This window comes from Anomalospiza imberbis, chromosome 15 (genome assembly GCF_031753505.1).
Source record: "Anomalospiza imberbis isolate Cuckoo-Finch-1a 21T00152 chromosome 15, ASM3175350v1, whole genome shotgun sequence".
Classification (NCBI taxonomy): domain Eukaryota; kingdom Metazoa; phylum Chordata; class Aves; order Passeriformes; family Viduidae; genus Anomalospiza; species Anomalospiza imberbis.
The window spans coordinates 718,172-739,084 of record NC_089695.1 but is presented as its reverse complement, the minus strand read 5'-3'; the positions used below and the strand labels follow the sequence as shown (position 1 = coordinate 739,084).

General features: G+C 49.4%; 1 protein-coding gene and 2 long non-coding RNA genes across 5 annotated transcripts in view; 1 reads left to right on the top strand and 2 right to left on the bottom strand.

The window, feature by feature from the left end:
• The window catches only part of LOC137482853 (uncharacterized), a 41,898-nt gene extending 27,850 nt beyond the window's left edge, over positions 1 to 14,048 (bottom strand). The window contains exon 1 of the long non-coding RNA XR_011004248.1: positions 13,980 to 14,048. This is a non-coding gene — a long non-coding RNA (uncharacterized lncRNA). The remainder of the gene's footprint in view (positions 1 to 13,979) is intronic.
• LOC137482852 (uncharacterized) lies at positions 7,319 to 18,417 on the top strand. The gene is made up of 2 exons (XR_011004247.1): positions 7,319 to 7,465; positions 17,068 to 18,417. It is a non-coding gene; the product is annotated as an uncharacterized lncRNA (long non-coding RNA).
• FGF18 (fibroblast growth factor 18) overlaps positions 17,799 to 20,913 on the bottom strand; it is a 73,765-nt gene continuing 70,650 nt past the window's right edge. For all 3 annotated transcript variants that reach the window (XM_068205434.1, XM_068205435.1, XM_068205437.1), the window contains one exon: positions 17,799 to 18,406. In XM_068205434.1, coding sequence (XP_068061535.1) covers positions 18,140 to 18,406 — 267 coding nt within the window. In that variant the 3' untranslated portion in view covers positions 17,799 to 18,139. The remainder of the gene's footprint in view (positions 18,407 to 20,913) is intronic.

Below are 20,913 nucleotides of genomic sequence, written 5' to 3'. Positions count from 1 at the left end.
TCAGGGGATAATATACCCGAGATGTTTGGATTGTGTTGTACCAAAAATGAGTAATGAATGTGTTAATCAGCTACTTCCTCCATTGTATTTGTAGGAAGAAAAAAAAAAAAGGAAATATTTGGCCCCAGAGAGGTGGGGGAACATATGTTCCAAAATATTCCTGAATTCTGCACAGTCATTTGGAGTCCATGACTGACAGGACAAGGTAGGGTACTCAGGGATATCAGAATGCAGAGGGGCAGGATGAAAAGGAGAAATGTTACCCAACGTCTATCCCATACAAAATTCAATCATAATAGTAAAACTTTATTTTTCTCCTCTGTTTCTTTTTGCCCACAGCCAGCCCCAGGTCTCATTCCCAGTTTATCTGAAGGAGAACCAGTCTCCAGGCAAGTAAAGCATACATTAAATTCAGCTGGACTTTCAGCAATAAATCATTGTGCTTGCTCCTTTCCACTGACACTGATGGGCCCCAGTGCCCTCCTCTGCACCAGAAAGATCCCTGCAAACAGCAGCAAGCTCTGATACTTCACATTCCTCCTTAAATCCATCCGTTGCCAGCATATCCACCAAAAAATTGACAGCAAGAAACATTGCATTAGGCTGCTGGTGTGCTAAGACCACTGTCTATCATAGTGAGCAATATTGGCTCGGCTCTCCCTGCGCTCGCTCTCTGTCTGCACCCATCTGCTGCCTTTCCTCTCCTGCTCGTCACTGGGTCAAGAACAAAAGCTTTGGGATGCTGGGAGGCACACACATACGTGTATGTGTATGTATAACGGGTGTGTGGCTGTGTATGGCTGTATGCGTGTGTTTATGGATGCATAGGCATGTGCATGTATATATATTTCCATATCTATCTATATCATGCATCAAAAGCAGCGTGGGCAGCAGGGGAGGGGGGGATTCTGTCCCTGTGCCCCTGTGCTCAGGTGAGCCCCCACCTGCAGAGCTGCCCCGGCCCTGGGCCCAGCACAGGGAGGAGCTGGAGCTGCTGGAGCCAGCCCAGAGGAGGCTCCAGGATGAGCAGAGGATGGAGCAGCTCTGCTGAGAGGAAAGGCTGGGAGAGCTGGGATGGTTCACCTGGAGAGGAGAAGCTTTGGGCTGAGCTCAGGGTGGCCTTGCAGGGCCTAAAGGGAGCCTAAAGAAAATAAAGATGGAAAGAGACTTTTTACAAGGGCTTGGGGAGACAGGGCACAGGGAATGGCTTCCCACTGCCAGAGGACAGGGATAGATGGGGTATTGGGCAGGAATTGTTCCCTGTGAGGGTGGGCAGGCCCTGGCACAGGGTGCCCACAGAAGCTGTGGCTGCCCCTGGATCCCTGGAAGTGTCCCAGACCAGGTTGGACACTGGGGCTCAGAGCAGCCTGGGACAGTGGGAGGTGTCCCTGCCATGGCAGGGGATTGGAATGAGGTAATTTTTAAGGTCCTTTCCAACTCAAATGATTTTGTGATTCTCTGATTCCAGGACTCTGGACTATTCCAGAAGACCATCATGACAACACTGATGGAGATCTACCTACAACCTCTGCCTTTCAGACCCCTTGTTCATTTCCTAGCCAGGCTTTTAGCATGTCCTTCAGAAGGGTCCAAACATGATCACTTGGTCACAGGCTGTGCTCCTCAGAGTTGTATGGATGTCAGGTCGCTGAGAGGAGATACCATACACAAGCTCCATTCCACCAGCTTCTGCCTCCCACCCTGAAGGAGTTAAGCAGAACTTACAGCATTTTTAACTTATATTACTCACTTGTATTGAATTATTCTTGGATCAGATATTAAATGGAGATTTTCCATATAATATCTGTCACAGATGGAAAAAACCCCATCATCTATGGATGAGTGTAATCCATTCATTGGTTTACGGATACAGCCCTCTCCAGGGATTGTCAGAAATAAACACGATGTCCCTGTTTGCTGGATTTTTGCATTTGGATTGCTGAGCTAGCTGAAAAAATGTGTGAAATCGCATGAAAGCCGACAGCTCCCTATTGACTCGGCATACGAACAAGCTCCCATGTGTTATTTATTCCAGCAAGCCCATGGACTGTGGCATGTACATGAAATGCAAACCCGCTCTGAAATTCGAGGGGATAATAATCAATAATGCTTTGTTTGGAACGCAGCTTTCATCTGCAGAGCCTGAAGCGGTGGCAGGGAGCTGGGGGAGAAGGGAGGGGCAGACACACAGACCCTCACTCAAAAGACACAACTGGAACCTGTCTTTCCACCCTGAAAACCCCAGGGACAAGCTGCCTGCTGACAAGGCACCTTTGGCATCTCAGACATGCTAAATCCGTGGATTTTTGTTTGTTTGCTTGTTTTTTAACAAAACCATCTCTGCCAGAGCAGTTTTCCTGTTACCTGCAAAGACCAACTGCAGTGGTTAAAAACTATTTGTTCTTTTGGGAATTCCTGGGAGGAATTAGGGATATCAGTGTGCCCAAAGCAAGGGTACAGCAGGATGGGAAAAGCCAAGCCTATTTCCAGCCCTTGCTTTGATTCCTGAACACGGGATTTGCTGCAGCATCCTCTTGCCAGGCTGGTGCCACCACATCCCCGCAGGTCACCCTGGACGGGCTCACCCCGTTCCCCCAGCAGCGCTGCCTCGTGCTGAGCGGCATGGCACAGCTCCAGGACAGCATCACCCTCACCACACAGCTACCACTTGCTCGGGGATAATTAGTATTTCCCCCATCTGCTAGATGAGCCTGGGGAGGGGAGGCAGGGAGCGCTGCCAGGGTGTGCTTAACTCTTCCATCCTCAGGCGTTTCGCTGCTGCTCCCACTCCCAGGCTCATGACAAACCCAGCTGGAGCCTCAGGAGGTCTGGGAAAGGTGGCTGGATCCTGCCTCCCACCTGAGCCTCTGAGGGGCTGTGGGAAGAGGAAGGGTCTGTCCTGCTCCCACGGGAGCCACCACCAAATCCCTGAGATTCCCTGTATGTGGCAAAGCACCCGCTGCTGTGCCCAGCACGGGCGGCCTCCAGGTGAGCAGGTTTGGGTTCCTCAGCTGCAGACCCCTGCCCAGCTGGCCCTTTCTGCCCTTCCCAGCCAAGGCAGGGGCCCATTGCCCAGGACAGTGTGTGGACACCCCTTGGAATGGGGCCCTGGCGTCCAGGAGACAAAGGATGATGTTAACAACCGCAGCCCAAAAGGCAGATGCAGGATTAGTGCTGCTCCCGGCAGCAGGCTTTCCTGCATTAAAGTCAACACATCACCCGACACTTACTTCCCACCTTCCCTGGGGTGGCCAGAGATCTCCCTTTCTAAGGTTAATGCCTCCTCCTCCCCCAACACCCTGAAAGAAACAGGATATTTCCTAGCTAATTTGTATGTGTCTAATTTTCATATCAACAAAGCAAAGTCATGATTTGAGGCTTTTTCGGCTCTGCTTTCTTTCTCACCATGTTCCCACTCTTACTGAGGCCATTTCCATTCCTCCACTCCTTTCCCAGATTTTGGTATCCACAGGTTTCTGGGTTAGCAACAAAATAACACAGGCTGGAACCTGTTCAGGTGACTTTTTTTAATAATTATTTTTATTTTCTTGCTTGGAAAACCTTTTCCCCTCTCTTTCACCCTCCCCACCAGGGAGTTCAAAGGGACATGTTCACAAACAGGGGCAGGGCAGCTCTCCACACCCACACTTGCCACCTTGAGGGAGGGAGCGGCACAAAAACTCTCTGGTGAACATTTGTGCAAATATTCATTTGGCATCTGCTAATGTCAAGTCTGGCTGGATTGGGGCTCAGAGCTGCAGAAAAGCATAAATGAGTCAGGCAGACAGCAAAAGCCCAGCTCTTCGTTATGCAAACAGGAGCCTCTCACAGCAGCTCTTGTGCACAAGGAAGGGGCTCATGCTCCTTGTAATTTCTGTCGTGCTTTGTCCCGCCTTTCGGTTACCATGACTTTTCTCATGTAAAGCCCCTGGTGTGCTAAATGCTGGACAAACCTCTAGCCCCAAAAAGCACAGCCTCAATAAACCCTGGTTCGACACGGAGAGCTTGGCAGCCATGGGCAGCAGCAGCGGAAGCAGGGATGGGGTCTGCTCTCGCTCCTGCCTTCATGGCTGTTCTGCTTTATGGCTGTTACTGCCACAAAACCCTGGCAGGACTGAGTTCCTGGGATGTACACGGAACTCCACGAGCCTTTGGTGCTGCCAGCTCCCTGGCTATGGCAAGCGCAGTAGAGAAGGTAGCGAGGGATGAAGGGCTCCCTGCCAGCACAAGCAAAATGCTCAAACAAGTGCAAATAACCCACTCACCACACGTTAAGGGGGCAGCCACAGCTGGGGCGTGTGGCTTGTTAGTAAAGCGTCCACATGCAAAAACAGACCCGGGCATAAAGGCTGGAGTCAGTTCTTATTCACTTACCTGGTGACAAACCTTCCCTGAAATCAGCAGGACCTCATGGGGCACAGTAGAGCTCCCACAGCCATGGGAGAGGTTTCACTGCAGGAATTTTATCCGTCCCTTGTAAATTCAGCAGCACCAATGCAGTGGCTCATGGACCACACAATCTATACTTTAGAAGTAATTAAACAAGGAGCAGGATTGCTTCCTGGAAATGATGCCTCCAGCACCGAGCACATGGATCCCAGCAAGGAGTACACCTTGCTCTGGGGCTTCAGATACAAACTGGTCACAAACATTTGGATGGCAAAAGCTGGACTGGCCATGTCAACACAGCCCTGATTCACCCAGCAGCTAACCTCCCCCCTGGTCCCCTGCTCTGGCTCAGTGCTGCCCTGCCATGGGTGACACAGGGGTTGGGGCCAGGAGGAGAGGGCCTGGCACTGCACTGTTAACCATGGGAAAATTCAGCACTGCCATTTCAAATCTTATGAACCGAATAATCAATGTAAGAGCTGGCTGGAAATCTCCACACAATTACAAGTAAGCAAAAATTTTTCATTGAAGGAAGCTTGTTTTTTTTTTGTCAAAAGCAGAAAACCTGGGACCTGAAATGCATTCTTTTCACATTTCAATATTTTTAGATTTTGTTTCTAGGCTGGAAAAAGACAAAGAATTTTCCAAGAAAAAAAAAAGTGGTTAAAAATGCAAAACTTAATCCTTTTCCTTTAGCTGTACTTTCCAAGGCACAGAGGACGAAATTCCCAGTCATATTTCACCAGACCCCTAGCTGACTCCTGATTTGTTCAGTCCGTGTTCAATCATCCCAGTCCAACCCCAGGTTCAGCATGGCCTTGGTGAAGGTGTCCCCTGAGGTGGTGCCAGGACCAGGCACAAGTGAGGGTGTCCCTGTGTGCCCAGGGCAGGTGGTCACTGGTGTTCAGTGTGGTGGGAGCTTCTCCAGGGCCCTAGCTGCACCAACCATCCTTGCCTGGGTGACACCATGGTCAGAGCAGAAAGGGGCACTGGCTCTCCCAGCAGCTCCCACCAAGTCTGGCTCCCTCCCTGTTCCTTTAAACAGATTTCCACTGCCAGAGGGCAGGGTTAGATTGGATAGCAGGAGGAAATGCTTCCCTGTGAGGGTGGGCAGGCCCTGGCACAGGGTGCCCAGAGCAGCTGTGGCTGCCCCTGGATCCCTGGAAGTGTCCAAGGCCAGGCTGGATGGAGCTTGGAGCAGCCTGGGACAGTGGGAGGTGTCCCTGCCCATGGCAGGGGTGGGATGAGCTTTAATAACTCAACCAGTCTGTGATTCTGTGACACATCCCAGCCAGAGAAGCCCTGGGAGAAAACCTGAGCTCCTCCAGGGTAGTACAGTGTAGGTGTAGGTGTTGGTTGTAGGTGTTGGATGTAGGTGAGCAAAGACTTGTTCCTTAATGAAGCAAACAGCTGATGAGTCCATGGAGAAGGACAGGCAGGTGAGTCAGGTCTCCTGCTTTCTCCATTACACCCACAGCGTGAGCAAGGATGCCTGGATCCCCAGCAGCATCCCTCCTCAGTCCCAGGGCAGAAGGGTCTTGGGTTCCTGGGTTTGACTGAAAACACTGGGGAGATGAATTGGAATTCCTCCTCATCAGCCTAAAGACTTCCTTATTATTTATGACTGGGAGAAATTCCCACCAGAAATGTGTTGCTGGTTATAATTTAAATGTTTCTTCTAACTCAGGAAATTTCCAAGAAGGTCTACTAGTAAATAGTAAAAATGTGCCCACAAGTTACAAACAAGTAATCCTGTTTGTTTAATTCATTTGCCCAGAAAAATAATGAATACAAAACTGATGGTGGTTTTGTTTGTTCCCTAAAACAATGTTATCAGTGCATGCCCTCGGTGCATTTTTATTGCAACTCTAAAGGTTTTTCCAGCTGGAAAGTGAGTCAGCTTAACTTTTTTCTTTTAAATTAATGACCATTTAATGTCAGATAAAAGGTTTAAAGGAAAGGATTAAGTACCACTTTCAACAGAGATGGTGGGAGATAATTGACTCAATTTACCCCTGATATCCGTGCAGGACACCAAATGCATGTGTTCGAGATACAGCAGAGCAAGGGACTCCAGCGGAGGGAGGCCCTGCACTCTCCCCGTGCAGGTGGGTGCTCACGTTGTCCCCTCCATCGTCGCAGCACACCCAGCATCTCTAGCGGGTGTCCCTGCGCCCTCCAGGAAGATGCGCTTCCTGCTCAGGAACCAGCTACACCTTTCAAACAGCAGAGAAGTTGCTTGGCAGATGTGAAGCTGATAATGCACCCCCAAAAGGAGATAACAGAACAAAATGCTCCAGATATTTGCCAGCAGACAGAGGCACAGCCCCCTCCTGATTCTCTAACCTCCAGGCAGAGTCACATTTTCACCTGCACCCACCACCACTTCTCTGGAAACCAAATGACTTTTAATCTTTCATTCCATGCACTCCTTTGATCCATTTTTTCTGCCATTTCCAAGAACTTGGGGTAATTTCTCCTGGAGCAATGATTTTCTGAACTCTCTGAGCAGGAGAGGTCACAAAATCATCGCCCCACCAGCAGGGCTGCTTCAGGTGTCATTGCTCCCCTCTGCTCACAGCCAAACGCACCCTGGAGCTTGCTGGCCCTTTTCCCTGAGGCTGTGAGGCTGCCAGGAGAGGCTTTGATTGCTGCTCTGGTGTAGGAACCTCTTGGCTCAGGAGGAAAGGTGTTTAATGAAGCACAACCATAAGGCATTCACTCCATCACTGCTCCCTCGCTACACAGAAGTCACCTATAAATTTACATGTCATGAATTCCACCCAAGGGCAGGGTTTTGGTTTATTTGCCAAGTCAGTCACTTCCTGAAGGCGATCCCTGCCTCCCGAGGCAGCTGGGAGCTGCCTGTGGGATCTGGCTTGCTCCATGCACTTGGAGACTGATGCCCTGAGAGGAAGAAGGGCTTTGCTGGCTTGTGGCTCAGCTGTTGGCAGGTGGTCCCAGCACCTGAGTGAAGCCACCCCATGTTTGGAGGAGCCACCTAGAAAGAGTGAGGGTCTGTCCTCACTGTGTTGTCTCACAAGCAGGCCGTGGTCTGGGTTCACACCTTGCACAGGTAAGAAGCAAATCTCCAGCCCTGAATCATTTGGCTGCTGCAGCAGATCAGAGATTAGGGCACCTCAGGCCGCGTTCAGACCACCCATGGCAGTGTCTGCTGGCAGCATGTACAGCCGGGCCGGGCCCACAGCCGGGCCCACAGTCGGGCTGGGCCCACAGCTGGGCTGGGCCCACAGCTGGGCTGGGCCCACAGCCGGGCCCACAGCCGGGCCCACAGCTGGGCTGGGCCCACAGCCGGGCCCACAGCCGGGCCCACAGCCGGGCCGGGCCCACAGCTGGGCTGGGCCCACAGCCGGGCCCACAGCCGGGCCCACAGCCGGGCCGGGCCCACAGCCGGGCCCACAGCCGGGCCCACAGCCGGGCCCACAGCCGGGCTGGGCCCACAGCTGGGCCCACAGCCGGGCCCACAGCCGGGCCCACAGCTGGGCTGGGCCCACAGCCGGGCCCACAGCCGGGCCCACAGCCGGGCCCACAGCCGGGCCGGGCCCACAGCCGGGCCCACAGCCAGGCCGGGCCCACAGCCGGGCCCACAGCCGGGCCCCAAGCTGTGCTGCCCAGCCCAGCCCTTGCTGCTCCTGGAGATGACACCAGCCATGGCAGGGCCCAGAGCTCTGCAGACAGACTCGCTCTCGCCCTGCAGCTGTTTGTGGTGCTTCCCAGCAAACCATGTCATGCAGGAATTTAGCTCCCCAGAGCAAAGGGCATGTCGTGTGCATGGATCTCCTCCTGAAACCACAGGAGAAATCTGGCTGTAAGGTGCCAAACACATGAGACTTGAGCACCTAAATCCCCCAGGCCACAAAAGATCTCAGCCCGAATGTGTGTGAGGAGCTTGTAGCATCAGGCTGTGAAACACAGAGGGCAAAACTTGCCATGTTCAAGAACAGATGAGTAATCCCAACTTCTCTACTTCCAGAATGGGACCACTTGTGCTCAGCTGTCTGGCTGGCTGACGTGAAAGGCAGCGAGGACTGGGCAATGTCTGGGTCACACTGTGGAGGGGTAGGACAGTTCTCCTCTCTGACTCCATGCAACACACAGCCATACATCCCTGCCACATCCCACACTGGTGCTGTCTTGATGGAGAGTAAATGGGATGGTCCCTCTCTGACACAGGAAAGGCCCTGGAATCTAAAAAGCACGGAGAGAAAAGGCAAGGTAGGGTTTGCAACCAGAGTTGCCACATGAGCAAAGGTCTCAAAGGTCTCATTGAAAAGAGGTGCCTGTGGAGCTTCTTGTGGGGATGGAAAGCTAAAAGAGCGAGGATGGACCATACAAGTGTCCTGCAAGGCCATCATGGAACATCTTTGGTGCTCCTTCAGCCAGCACAGGAGTGTGAGAACAGCAGGCCTCTGTGACACAGGACAGGGCAAGGACTCAGAGCACATGTGGAGTTATTTCATTCTTTTTCCAGAGCTATTTAATGTGGACGAAACAAGGTTGAACCCCAGTGGTTTTCACTGGGTGGGATTGGTGAAGCACCAGTCTGTACAGGGGTATGCTGCCCAACACCCTGCCCCTCTGAGGTTGCTCTCCAGGCTCCCACTGTCTGAGCCCACAGCTAATTTCCATGCTACATGTTAATTTTCCCCAAGTCAAGAACCCCTCTCTTTCAGCAGTTTTGACATTTGCTGCCTTTCATTGAATTTCTCTGTGTTGGGAGAGCAGGTGAATGGGAGATCCCAATTTCCTTTCTCTGCAGTCTAGACTATTCATTACTTTTCTGTCTCTAAATGAAGCAGGCACAGTCCTTTCAATACCTACATAAAGCAATCCCTCACCAGGCCTCTAAGTATTTTCATTGTCAGCCTCTGAACACTTATTATTTCCACTATATCCCCTTTTGAGATCAGATATCCAGAGAGAAGCTCAGTGTGTTAGCAAGGGTCTCCTCCGGATCTATGCTGTGAGCAGACAAGAATTAGGGAATATTTTACATCCCTCTCTTTAACCATCCTCATATTTTGTTTTACTCTCATAACAGCAAAGAGGAAAAAAGACCCCAGAGTGGCTGTTATTGCACTCATTTTGTGAGTGTAAATGACTACAATTAACGTGGAACCCGACAGAGTGCAGGCACAGCTCAAATTATTCCTCATCATGCCTTGCCTTGCAGTTATCAGGGGTGAATTTTATCTGCCATTGTGCTGCCCATTCACCTAGCTTTGTGTGGTCTGACAATATCTCAACCCAAGGTGGTATATGGTTGCAGGCACTGCCGCTCTCGTTATTTACAATGGCTAATTAAGATCCTGCTACAACCTTCATCCCACCCTTAATTCTTATGAAGCAGCCAACAAAAGGTTTTGATTTCCTTTTTGGCTGGAAGACCTTTTGGCTTCTGCAAAAAGGGGATTAAGAATGAAAGCACATAAAGGTATGTGCACAATCACAAAGTCATAACAGCTCTCCCAGTGCAGTCTCCCAGGAATGAAACGCAGCATTAGCAAGAAGGGCTAATTGGGACTGGTTTAAGGAGTGCACATTGTGTAGCTCAGTCCAGTAACACTTTTGATCAGGCAGACAACACAGCCACAAATTGCTTTCTTCCCCCTCCAAAATATCTGACCCTACAGGAAACGGTGTTTTACCTTTCCCAAGGAATCCAGACAGGCAGGCAGACGGATGGTGCACACAGGCTGTGTGATCACCCAGCTCATGTGCCCAGGGCACAGCCTGCACAAACCCAGCTCTCTGCCAGCTCTAGGCAGATGCAGGGTCCCTATCCCTCGCCCTCAGGGTCCCCAGAGGCTGGTGCTGGCTCTGATGGTGATTGCCACTGTCACTGTCACAGCAACTTTAAGATCAGATGGAGTCACACACAGGCAACTCACCCAGACTTTCTCTCCAGGGAGTGCTTTATGCACTGCCATCAGCTGTGGCTTTCCAAGCAATTGCTCTCCATCAACTCTTTGCCTTCCAGAGGAGTTGGGTCTCAGATCCCTGGTTTCAGGTTGCTTCTAGAGAGCGTCCCCATTGCACACCTTTCTCTGGAACCTCCTCACTGCCCACCTTGCACCATGAGGATCAGCTCTCCCCACTGTCCTGTCCCCCCATGGGCAGGCACCCCATGTAGGCTCTCCTGTGGTGCTGTGGTCCCAAGAGCCTGTCTAAAGCCCAAAGGCCTCCCCTGTCTGTTCCTGCATGCCCAAGCCAGCTTTGCAAGTCAAGCCCGGGAATCTGGTTCGTTAGCTCTTGGCAATGCCACCCCCCCAAATGTCATGGCATGCAGGAATCTATGAAAACCAGAGGTCTGTGACATGTGTTTTTGTTTGTTTGCATGTGCCAACATTTCCAATGGCTCAGAAATGTGTGCCTGTGAAAGCTGCATGTGTGTTATTCATTTAGGATTATTTTCAGTCTTTATAATAGGAGGCTCATTTTAACCTTTTGAAAGCTCTCGAGCAGAGATGATCACAGCCCAAAAGCCTGCCATGGCTGTGAACAACATCTAAGCTCCACATAGCTGTCTCTCCTTGGAAAATGGTCCCACCAAGGAGTGGAAGGGTTTTCACTCAGTGTTCATGTCAGAGACACACATAAAGAGGCAGCTCATTTCTCTAGACTCCTTTGTAAACCCCAGCCAAGATTTTTACATTCTGGTTCATGCAAATCCGATCATCTGATCAAAGTAACATGCTACCTCCCTGGAACTCAGGCCCTGCTGTCTGGGCCATGGCCCATCCCTCGTACACCACTGCCTTCCCTCTGGTTCCTGGCCACTCCCTCCAGCCTCACACACAAATCCCTCTGGCCAGCAGCAGCTCCAGGCCTGTGCCATGGTCACCTCCCAGCTGGCCACAGTCACCTCTCAGGTGGCCACGGTGGGCTCTGCTCCCATCCAGTTCCAAACGGGCCACCACAGGGGCTACTGACTCTGCACAGCCTCACAACACACTGGGACAGCCTTTCCCTGCACCCTTGCTGCTCCATGCATGCCGGAGCTTCTGCTGGCACCTCTCTCCTGAGTAGTCATATGGGTGTACCCCAAAATGGGCACATGTCTCTGAATCCCCAAGCTGCAAAGTTTTGGGGTGAAATTTCTCAATTACAAATTTCTCCCATGATTGCCATAGCTCATTGCATTCACTCGGGACAAAAGCAGATTCAGAATTTCCTCTTCGGCAGAAAAAAAACTGGCCTTTCCAAGACTAGGATTGTACAAGCCACTGAAAACACATTCCAAGGGAGGAAGAAGCCCTCAGCTGGGAAGGGGAACATCAGCATCTCCTGCAGTGCTTCCCCCAGCTGGGCCACACTGTCCTGCATCCAGGACACCCCTCAAAACATACTACGAACCTCAGGATGCCTGCGCTGCTCAACCCAGGAGGAAACTCCCATCAGAGGCTTTGGTGCGGTTACGTCTTCTGTTATTCCTGGCCACTGCGGTTGTTTTTTTCAAAACAAAGGCAGTGTTTTCTATCCTTTAGGCCTGAGCAGACCAATTCATCTCTCTTTAGATGGTTTTGATGTGGCTTGGGAAACTCAAACAGTTGTTTTCCAAGCCCAGCATAAATCAGTTATGCTTCCTGTGGCTCAGCCACAGGTCCTCCAGCCTGGCAGCCACTGGGATGTGCAGACAGTTACCCTTTAGTCTGCTCCGAGGCTGGGAATCAGCCCTTGCCCAGGCAGGTGTCAGCCACCTTCACGCTGCACTGGTTGGGCTAAACTTTCCATAATTTTCTGAGTAGAAACGAGTCCCACCCACAACAAACAGTCAGGGACTGGTCACTACCAGCCCAGAGCTCACATCTTGGCTTGTCTGTGTCAGTAACCACTAAATTCACAGGTCTTGATGGCCACGGAGCCCCCAGTATGTGCCAGACCTTGCTGAGGGATGGGGACTCTGGAGGATGCTCACAGTGTAGATCTCCTTGGGTTGGCACCTTAACACAGGCACTTAAAATGCCACGAGAGAAAGAAAACAGTGTTCTGAGCTTTGCTCCCATCAGCCAGGATTCAGCCTCTTATAAAAGGGGGTGGGCAGAAGGAGGGCAAGAGGAATGGGTGGGACAGGGAGAAGGTCTGGGCTCTGCACCCATCTGTGGGCTCCAGAAAAGGTTCCATCCAGGGCCTCAGTGAGTGGAGAGAGGCAGCATTTGTTAAAGTAACAGAAAACTGCCAAAGTATTGAAGGTTCAGTGAGGGGGGCTCAAATCAGTTTCAACTGACAAATAGGCAGGGAGACTATTTTACTCATCACATGATTGTTTTTTACCTTTGAAATTTCTATTTCTCTTTTCTTCCCCTATGAAATTACGTGTATTTAAAGAAATTAAATAAATCCTTAATAAGAGTGAATTAAATGACTTCGATAAACCCAAATCACTCCACTCAGAACTTTGTCTCACTTGAAAAGAAAAAAAAGAAAAGTTTCAGTTTGACCTGGTTTTTCCTCCCTAATTTTTCAGCTCACACTGTTGGAAATAACAGTCTACATAGGTTACATCATTTGTGAGGAATCTCCTCTCATCTGTCTCCAAATGAATAACAACAAACATTCAAAAAATAATTGAAGTTTTATATATATCCCTTGGCCATTCAGGTGGTATGGCTGGCACGAGACATAGGCACTTTAAACAGCTGTTGTGAATCTTAAGTGTAAACTTCCACCCTTTGGCACAGCACCAGGAAATTCTGCATAGGAATATACCTGCTCTGCCTCACAGCAGACACAACCCATGGTGTTTAATACCTTGAGAGTGGACAGCAGAGAAAAGCTGTTTTCCCGGGGGACACCCCTGCTTTGTGTGACCCTTTTCCCTCTGTTGGATGAGCATGACTGAGCGAGGCTCAGGGGAATGTACAGACCCCCCACACAGAGAGCTCCTATCTATCAGCAAATACTTGTGTTGTAGAGTAATCCAGTGGCCTAAAAAAGCCCAACTACCACTACACACACACACACACACACATTTTCACCTATTCCAACCTTATTTCCTAAAGGAAGGCATGGTAACATAGCGTGCTCTGGGAGCCAAAGTAACCCATGTTTTCTGTTACCCAACCTGTCCCACTAGATCTGACTCCAGTCAGATCCTCCTTGGTGGACAAACTCTCCTAAACAACATAAACACCATCTTCTCCAGCTGGAGTCTAAAATCATGGCTGAACTCCTGTTCCACTGCTTTTGTGAAAGTACAGAGACACCAAATTGAGCAGAGAATCAAGGAAATGTGATGGACATTACCAGGCACATGGTGCACATCGCCAGCCTTACGGCCCGTCAAGCCTTGCTCCAAGAGCTGGTCTAGGCTAGTTGTTTGCCTAAGCCAGACCTAACTTCCATATTGCCATGTTTACATGAGCAGGTAAATAAGCTGCTGCAAAGACCGAGGCGGTGCAGCAGGCAGGGCTGCCTCACACTGCTTTTAGGGTCCTCCCCAAGCTCTGCCCCGCTCCAACATCCACCCACAGACACACAGGGCTCACAGACATGAGGGCATCAGGCCTGTTTAGTCTATGGCCTTAACTCCAAAAGCCAGGGACACAGAAATTAGGTCTTCTTGTCACTTAACTACTAGGACAGCACCCCTTCCCAAAACTTCATTATTTTTGACCTGACTGCTTCCTTCTCCCCTTGTCCCACCTCACGACATTTATTGGAGGATGGATCAGCCATGCTCCCAGAAGCTGTTATAATTACAACTGCAGAGATATCGCACATGCTGATGTGTAAGAGATGCAGCTGAAGGGATCAGTTCCTATCACAGGTGGGCTACACCTGGACAGGTGCAGAAGGGCAGGGCTAAATCTGCAAACATGCTCCTGAAAGAGGCTGCCGCACTGCTTCACGTCTGTGAAAAGTTCATCCAAATTGTCCGTGTGACCTAGCACCAGGGGAGTGATCCTGAGCTAAAGTCTGCAAGGATGGCACAAGGAAAGAAACAGGGATTTCCCATGCCTGTGCTCCCAAGGGATTGTTGCCAAAATCCAGCTGCTGGCCAAGAGGGGCAGATCAGACTCTGTTGGGCACTCCAGGTCAGAGCCTACCATGGCACTTGCATTTGCATCAACAAGGCAGACACAGAACAGAACAATTCTGCTGCTAAGCAGGAAAGACCACACCAACTTTGGGGCTCCAGCTGCAAGGATGTGAACTCAGTCACCCACTGACAGCTCTGTGGCAGGGGGCAGGAAGACCAGGGCAGCTTGGCAGGGGGCTGGAAGGCACCTTGCACAGGGACCAGGACACTCTTCGTCCTCTTGGCCAGTAGTAAGCCGCAGGCAGGGCACAACGCTACCATGGTGGGTTGTGGGGTGAAGGGTTTCCCTGCCTGGACCAGGCACTGAGCCTAGCTGAGAAGCTCTGCCCAGAGGGAGGAGCCAAGCATTCCTAACTGGATATAATCTGCAGTTTGGAAGACCACAGTCAGCCTTTTCCACTGGATTCCCAGAGGAGCAGCTGTCTTCTCCACTGGATCTTCAGAGGAAGAGTACACCCTTCTACAGGCTTATTGCTTCAACAGAACCACAGCTGTCACTGCAGGAGAGCTGCAGCCACCATTTAATGGGAGGGCTACCAACACCCTGACCCCACAGGGTGTCAGGTCATATTCTGACTCTGTCAGCATTGTTTTGTATTTCTGCATTGTTTATTTTATTTTTATTTTCTTCCCTAATAAAGAACTGTTATTCCTGCTCCAATACCTTTGCCTGAGAGCCCCCTTAATTTCAAAATTATAGTAATTCAGAGGGAGGGGGTTTACATTTTCCATTTCAGGGGAGGCTCCTGCCTTCCTTAGCAGACACCTGTCGTTTCAAACCCAGATACTTGCTCTTGAGGAGAATTCCAGAATAGCAATTAAATCCTCATTAACAGTCTTCAGTTATAAAGTAAATCAAATGCAAAGCCTCCATGGGAAATATCAGGGTGACTGAAGATTTTCTGAAAGGACAAAATTAGGTTAAACACCATAGACAAGCTATTTCTCTGCTCTGGATGTCAGAGAGGGACCTGTCCAGCAGGGCTGCTGACAACCATCCCTAACCAGCTCCTGGCCTGACCCCCAAGCACAGCCCAGGCAGGAGTACCATGTGCCCACACACAGGGCTGTCCCTCACTGAGCACAGAATGGATTTCCCCAATTTCTGTTCAGTCTTTGAATGTCTCCTACCCAGAGCACCCTTCTGTCCAACGTGACAGTCCTCTGAAGGGGATGAGTTGCGAATTCTTCTCACCTTTGCCCCTGCTTTTGTTAATAAAGCCTGAAAGCAGATGGTCAAATACAAACACTTAATGTGCACCATCAGCCAACAAATCCCTCCAGCCTCACCTAATCCAGGGGAGCATCAATCTCCTCACCACACTGCCTTTCCCTAGCCTGAGGAACCTGTACCACTGCTGTCCAGGAAATACTCCTGTAAGCCGCTAACATGAGACACAGAGGCCCCAGCTGCATACTAGTTGTATGGCCCATCACTCCCACGTGCCAATCTCCCATTGTGGGACAGGGAGCAGATCCTCCCTGGTTGCTCCCAGCCTCAGTCTTGAAGAGGAGATCCCTTCTGCCCACACTGCTCCAGCCTTTATTGCAAACAAACTCTGTTGTTCTAACAGTGAAACCATGGCAATATTTCAAGGAGAAGAAAGGCACCAATAAAACCAGTCTCACTCTGGAAATCAACTGGGTGTCTCCTCTTGGAGGTACTAACACAGTAAATCAAATCACCAGTTGCTCCCAATCCTCCACCCCAGCACTCCTCTGAACTTTCCCCAAATCCTTCCCACATGACTCAATCTGAAGACAAAGCTGGCAAAGCCTTCCAGCCCCCACCAACCAATTCCACCCTTGGGTCCTGCTCCTGTGCTTGTCTCCAGGTGCCCCAGGAGAGCAGCTCTCAGGAATCCCCTGGGACAGGGGCTGTTAAGTGACCTCCCGTGCTTAGTTGGCATGAGTCATCACCTGTACAGCTGCCCAGCTCCTCCTGGAGCAGCGTGGAGTGACCCTGCTTAGCACGGCTCATTTTTCTCCAGGCTTGCAAAGTTTGGAGATTGGTTCAGATAAGCATCCTCAAGCTTGCATGCTTATCTGCACCATCTCCCAAACAGCTTTGATCTGCAGGATTTGGCTGCAGCTCTCAAAGTTATCTTGGGAAAGCTTGTTCTGGGGAGAGTCATTCTGATTAACAAGAAAATCTTTCTTAGTGGTTTTGAGCATTTCCAGCCCTGGCTGTAACCAGGGAGTGTAGCCATATCTGCAGACAGAGAGAAGGAAAAGCCAAGTGAGCTTCTCCTTAAAACTCCACTTGGGCTCCATCACCATTCCAGCTAAAATCTGATACTTCATCTCGCTTCTTTTCCCAGCTTCCTGTTTGTGGGACATTTTGCATCACCCATATCCTGTGCAAAATTCCTGGAAGGAAAGCTGGCTGGACTGACCAGGAAAACAAGTTCCTGGATGAGCTGGGTGAACCATGCAGGACAAGGGAGAGGGATTTGTCTGGCTGAGGGCAAGTTTTAAAAGACACAATTTTGAATTAAACAGCTGAAAGCAAGAGCCCCCCTAAAAGCTCTAATGAAGGAAACACAAGCCACAAGTAAGTACATGTTAATGCAGTCAGATACTCATTCTCCAGTTTACTTTCTGCTTGGCCACAGCTTTAGGAAATATTCCTTGGACTGCAAGGTATCAAATGTGCTGCTCTTGGAAAACACTGTCATGGATTCCCTCACACTCAGCCCACCATCACCCCACTGAGACTCTTCCTTGTGGCAACAACCAGGGATGAAGAGGAAGATGGTATTAAGGAACAGGAGGAACTACAGAATCAGCAGTGAAGTTTATAGTGGGGAAACTGCCCTGAACATTTCCTGTTGGCCTCGGTTAAAGGATAAATATGCATTAAAAAAACACTACTCAGGGAGGGGAAAGAAGTGTGAACAGCAAAAATATGTACATATGTTTTAAATAATTTTTTTTAATTGTTGAGGCAGTAATACTTGGTTCATGGAACTGCAATATACAGAGAGGTGAAATAAATAGCTTATATATATATAATATATATAATATAGCTGGTTTTAAAATATTCCCTTATCATTGGTGTACTAGGTCATCTTGTAGTCACTTGAATGTAGTTAGCAGCATTCTCCAGAAGTGAGCGGGATGCAGGATCACGGAGCCGTGACTCCCTATGTCGTCAGGAGGGTTACAGAGGATCGGTGCGCCGAGAGCTTCACGGGCCTCGTCCCTGCAGCTCCCACCGCCTGTCCTGGCCGGCGGGTAGCAGGCAATAAATAGATTACTGCCAACCGGCACTTGGCGGGGCAGGGTCTCAGTAACTTTGGGAAAGAACTTTGGTTTTCTTTGGTTTTATTTATTTATTTTCAAGAATTCTTTTTTTTTTTTTTTTTTTTTTTCCCTCTGGGGATATGCTTGAGAAGTTGTCCTTTCCAAAAAAAGCAAAAGAAGCACCTGTGTGTCATCAACAATAAGAAGTCAATTTAAATAGAGCAGTTAATTTCAGTTTTCAAGTCACAATAAATCCCGAACAGCTTTCCCCAGCATTTGCCATCTAGTCTTTTATTAATTTTTTTTAATTTTTATTTTTTTTAAACACAATGTACAAAAATAGAGCTTCTTCCTTATTTTTAATGTAAAAATATTCCTCTGGTGCAGTTTTTTTTTTTTCTTTTTGTGGTTTCTTATTGTGACACTATTTTTGTCCGTTTTTTAGCTGGGGTTGGTGGGTCGTATTCTCTTAGTCCTCTTGGTGACTGTTGTGTACTTGAAAGGTTTCTGTATCTCCATTTGCCCCTTTGGGTATCTCTTCATAAAGTGTACATCTTGCTGGTTTTCCCGGGTCTTGGGCCCTTTCCGTGGCCTCCCTTTTTTGGTGAATCCAACATACCAGCCTGAATATTTTGCAGACATCAGTGCTGTGTAGTTGTTTTCTAGGACTTTTTCAATGAAGACACACTCCTTACTGGTGCCATCAGGCTGAAAAAGGAGGGAAAAAAAAAAAAGGAAAGAAAAGAAAAAATAAATAATCCAAATGCAAGCTCAGTGACCAAAACCCAATTTGGCATAAATAAAATCATCACATCTGGACCTCTTTTTTGGTTCAAACATTGTTAATAAGAGCCATAACAAGCATCAGCTAAAATAGATTTTTTTTTTTTTTAAGCATGAAAGCGTGAGGTCATAATTTCTTTTTTTTTTAATGCTCTTATCCAAGGGGAGAAAAATTTTTCAAAGACAACAGTTAAGTTTAGTCAGTCCAGTGCCTTCAACTGCAAGCAGAGCAAGACATCCAGCTTTGCTTTTTTCCCTTAGGGAGAGAGGATGATTTGAATTAATGCCAGGGAAACATCATACTAAGTCAGAAAAAAACCAAACCCCAGAAACTCACACAGCCCTAACAACAGCGTTTCCCCTTCTACCCCTCACTCCTGATGTTTTCTGAAATACCTTAAGGGCTTTCACCCACAACTACCCAAATCCCACTAAAATTATTACAAGCTTCAGTCTAAGCCTCCACAGCAATTTGAAAACTCTCTCCCATTTGATCCCAGGGCATCCCCTGGCAGATGGACCACACGTGGTGCTCCAGGGATGCTGGAGCCACTGGGGACCCCGGCACCACTACAGTCCCTGGGACCTGGAGAGCCCTGAAGCCAAACTGGGCTCAGCTCAGCCTGGAGATCCTACCAGACCCAGAACTGGGCTTTGAACGTGGCAGAACAAGGATCTCTGCATCCAGGACTCACACACAGCACAGGCAGCACTGGAGGGAGTGACAGCATCACACAACTGCATCTTCAAGTCCTTGAGCACAAAGGAAATTATTCTCACCCATAACCTTTTGCCAGAAAACATTTTGCCCTTTAACTGCTGAGTTACTGGTGCTGTACCTAGAATGTCACGTCATGTACACCTGCACTTTGATTTATGCATCAGAAGATAGTCAGGAGTAGATACAGGATAAGTAGATATAAACCATTGCACAAGACTTCATTTAAAGCTCAGCAAAGTCAAAGGAAGGATTTTCATCATAGCCCAATTCAGCTTCCCACTGATATCAAGTGAGCTTTTTGGAACTACATATACTACTAGGCTTACACATACTACTATTAAACCCTACCCACCCAAACTAAACACTGTCAGACCCTCTAAGTCTTCACCCATCATATCCTGGGGGGACGGGGAAGCTGCAGCAGTGTGAGCTGCTGAGCCCCCAGCCCTGGCTCTGCTCAGGGGCTCCTCTGGGCACGAGGCTGGGGTAAAGAGCCAAACTCTGCATGGTCACCATCCCTTCCCCAAGGACAGCTCAGCCTGCCCTTCCAGGGGAGCCATCCTAAAATGTGCTGCACAATCCCTGTGGAGTTTGCTGCAGTTTGTGGGAAGGGCAGGCAGTCACAGAACAGGAGGGAACCCCTCCGGGCCATGCTGCACAGGCTTCCCTGCACCCCTGGGCCCCAAACATCCATGACAGGGGAATCATCAAGCACCAGTGACCCAGGCTGGAGGCAGCAACAGAGGAAAGCCAGGATGGCTGGTCATCACCAGCCCCCAGGGCCAGCCATTTCTCCAGGACTCCATGCCTTCAGCAGAGCTTTGGTTCCATCCGTGTGCCAGGAGGTGATGTTTGCCCTGAAATCAGCACTGCACCCTCCTGCCTCAAGGCTTTTGGCACCAGGGAAGATCTCATTAAGAGGGCAAATTCTGGCAACTTTTCCAACAGTTCTGCTAATCCAGGGCCTGCACAGGTGCTCTGCCTTAGGACCAGCAGTCTCCATCCAGAATAGGCACAAAGGTCATCATTTTACCATCCATTTTACCACAATTGGAAGCTCACAAATGCTTTAATGAACAGCAGAACTGGGCAAAGCTCAGTGGTTCCAGTTCCTGGGGGTGTCATTCTCCAAGTCCTGGGTTTGATCAAAGCCACATGAGTGGCAAAGGGGGAAATCAGTCAACACCACAGGGTTCCACCAGATTTCAATGGGAAGCCATAAAACCAGCTCCAGGTTTCTCAGGGCCCAGCCCACTACAAACCCTTCCCCAGTGAGTGGAGAATTTTTAAACAATACCACGGCTGGGATTCAAATCCACCCAGAGCCAGGTGCCTGTGAACCGACCGGATCCATACTGCAGGTAATTGGAAGGGTTATTCCCTCCATGCTCATGGGAAGGGACTGGATTTGAGCCCTGACCTTGTTGCTAGGAGAATTAAGGGGTTTTCATGCGATTTGGGAGGGTTCCGCTTGTACTGCAATGTCCGCTTTTCATGGAAAATGAGGACTGGAATGAAAAGAAAACGTGTGTAGGAGGGGGGAACTTATTCTATTAATAACAAAGAAGTATTTACTTATACCTTCAAATTTGCCGACAGAGCCTAAGACGGAGACAGGAGGTGGAGGAATAACAAGGTGCAACTTCAGGCCAACCTCAGGGCTAATTTGAAGTAAACAAGGTGCATGAGATAAAATAACTTCGTTCTGGAA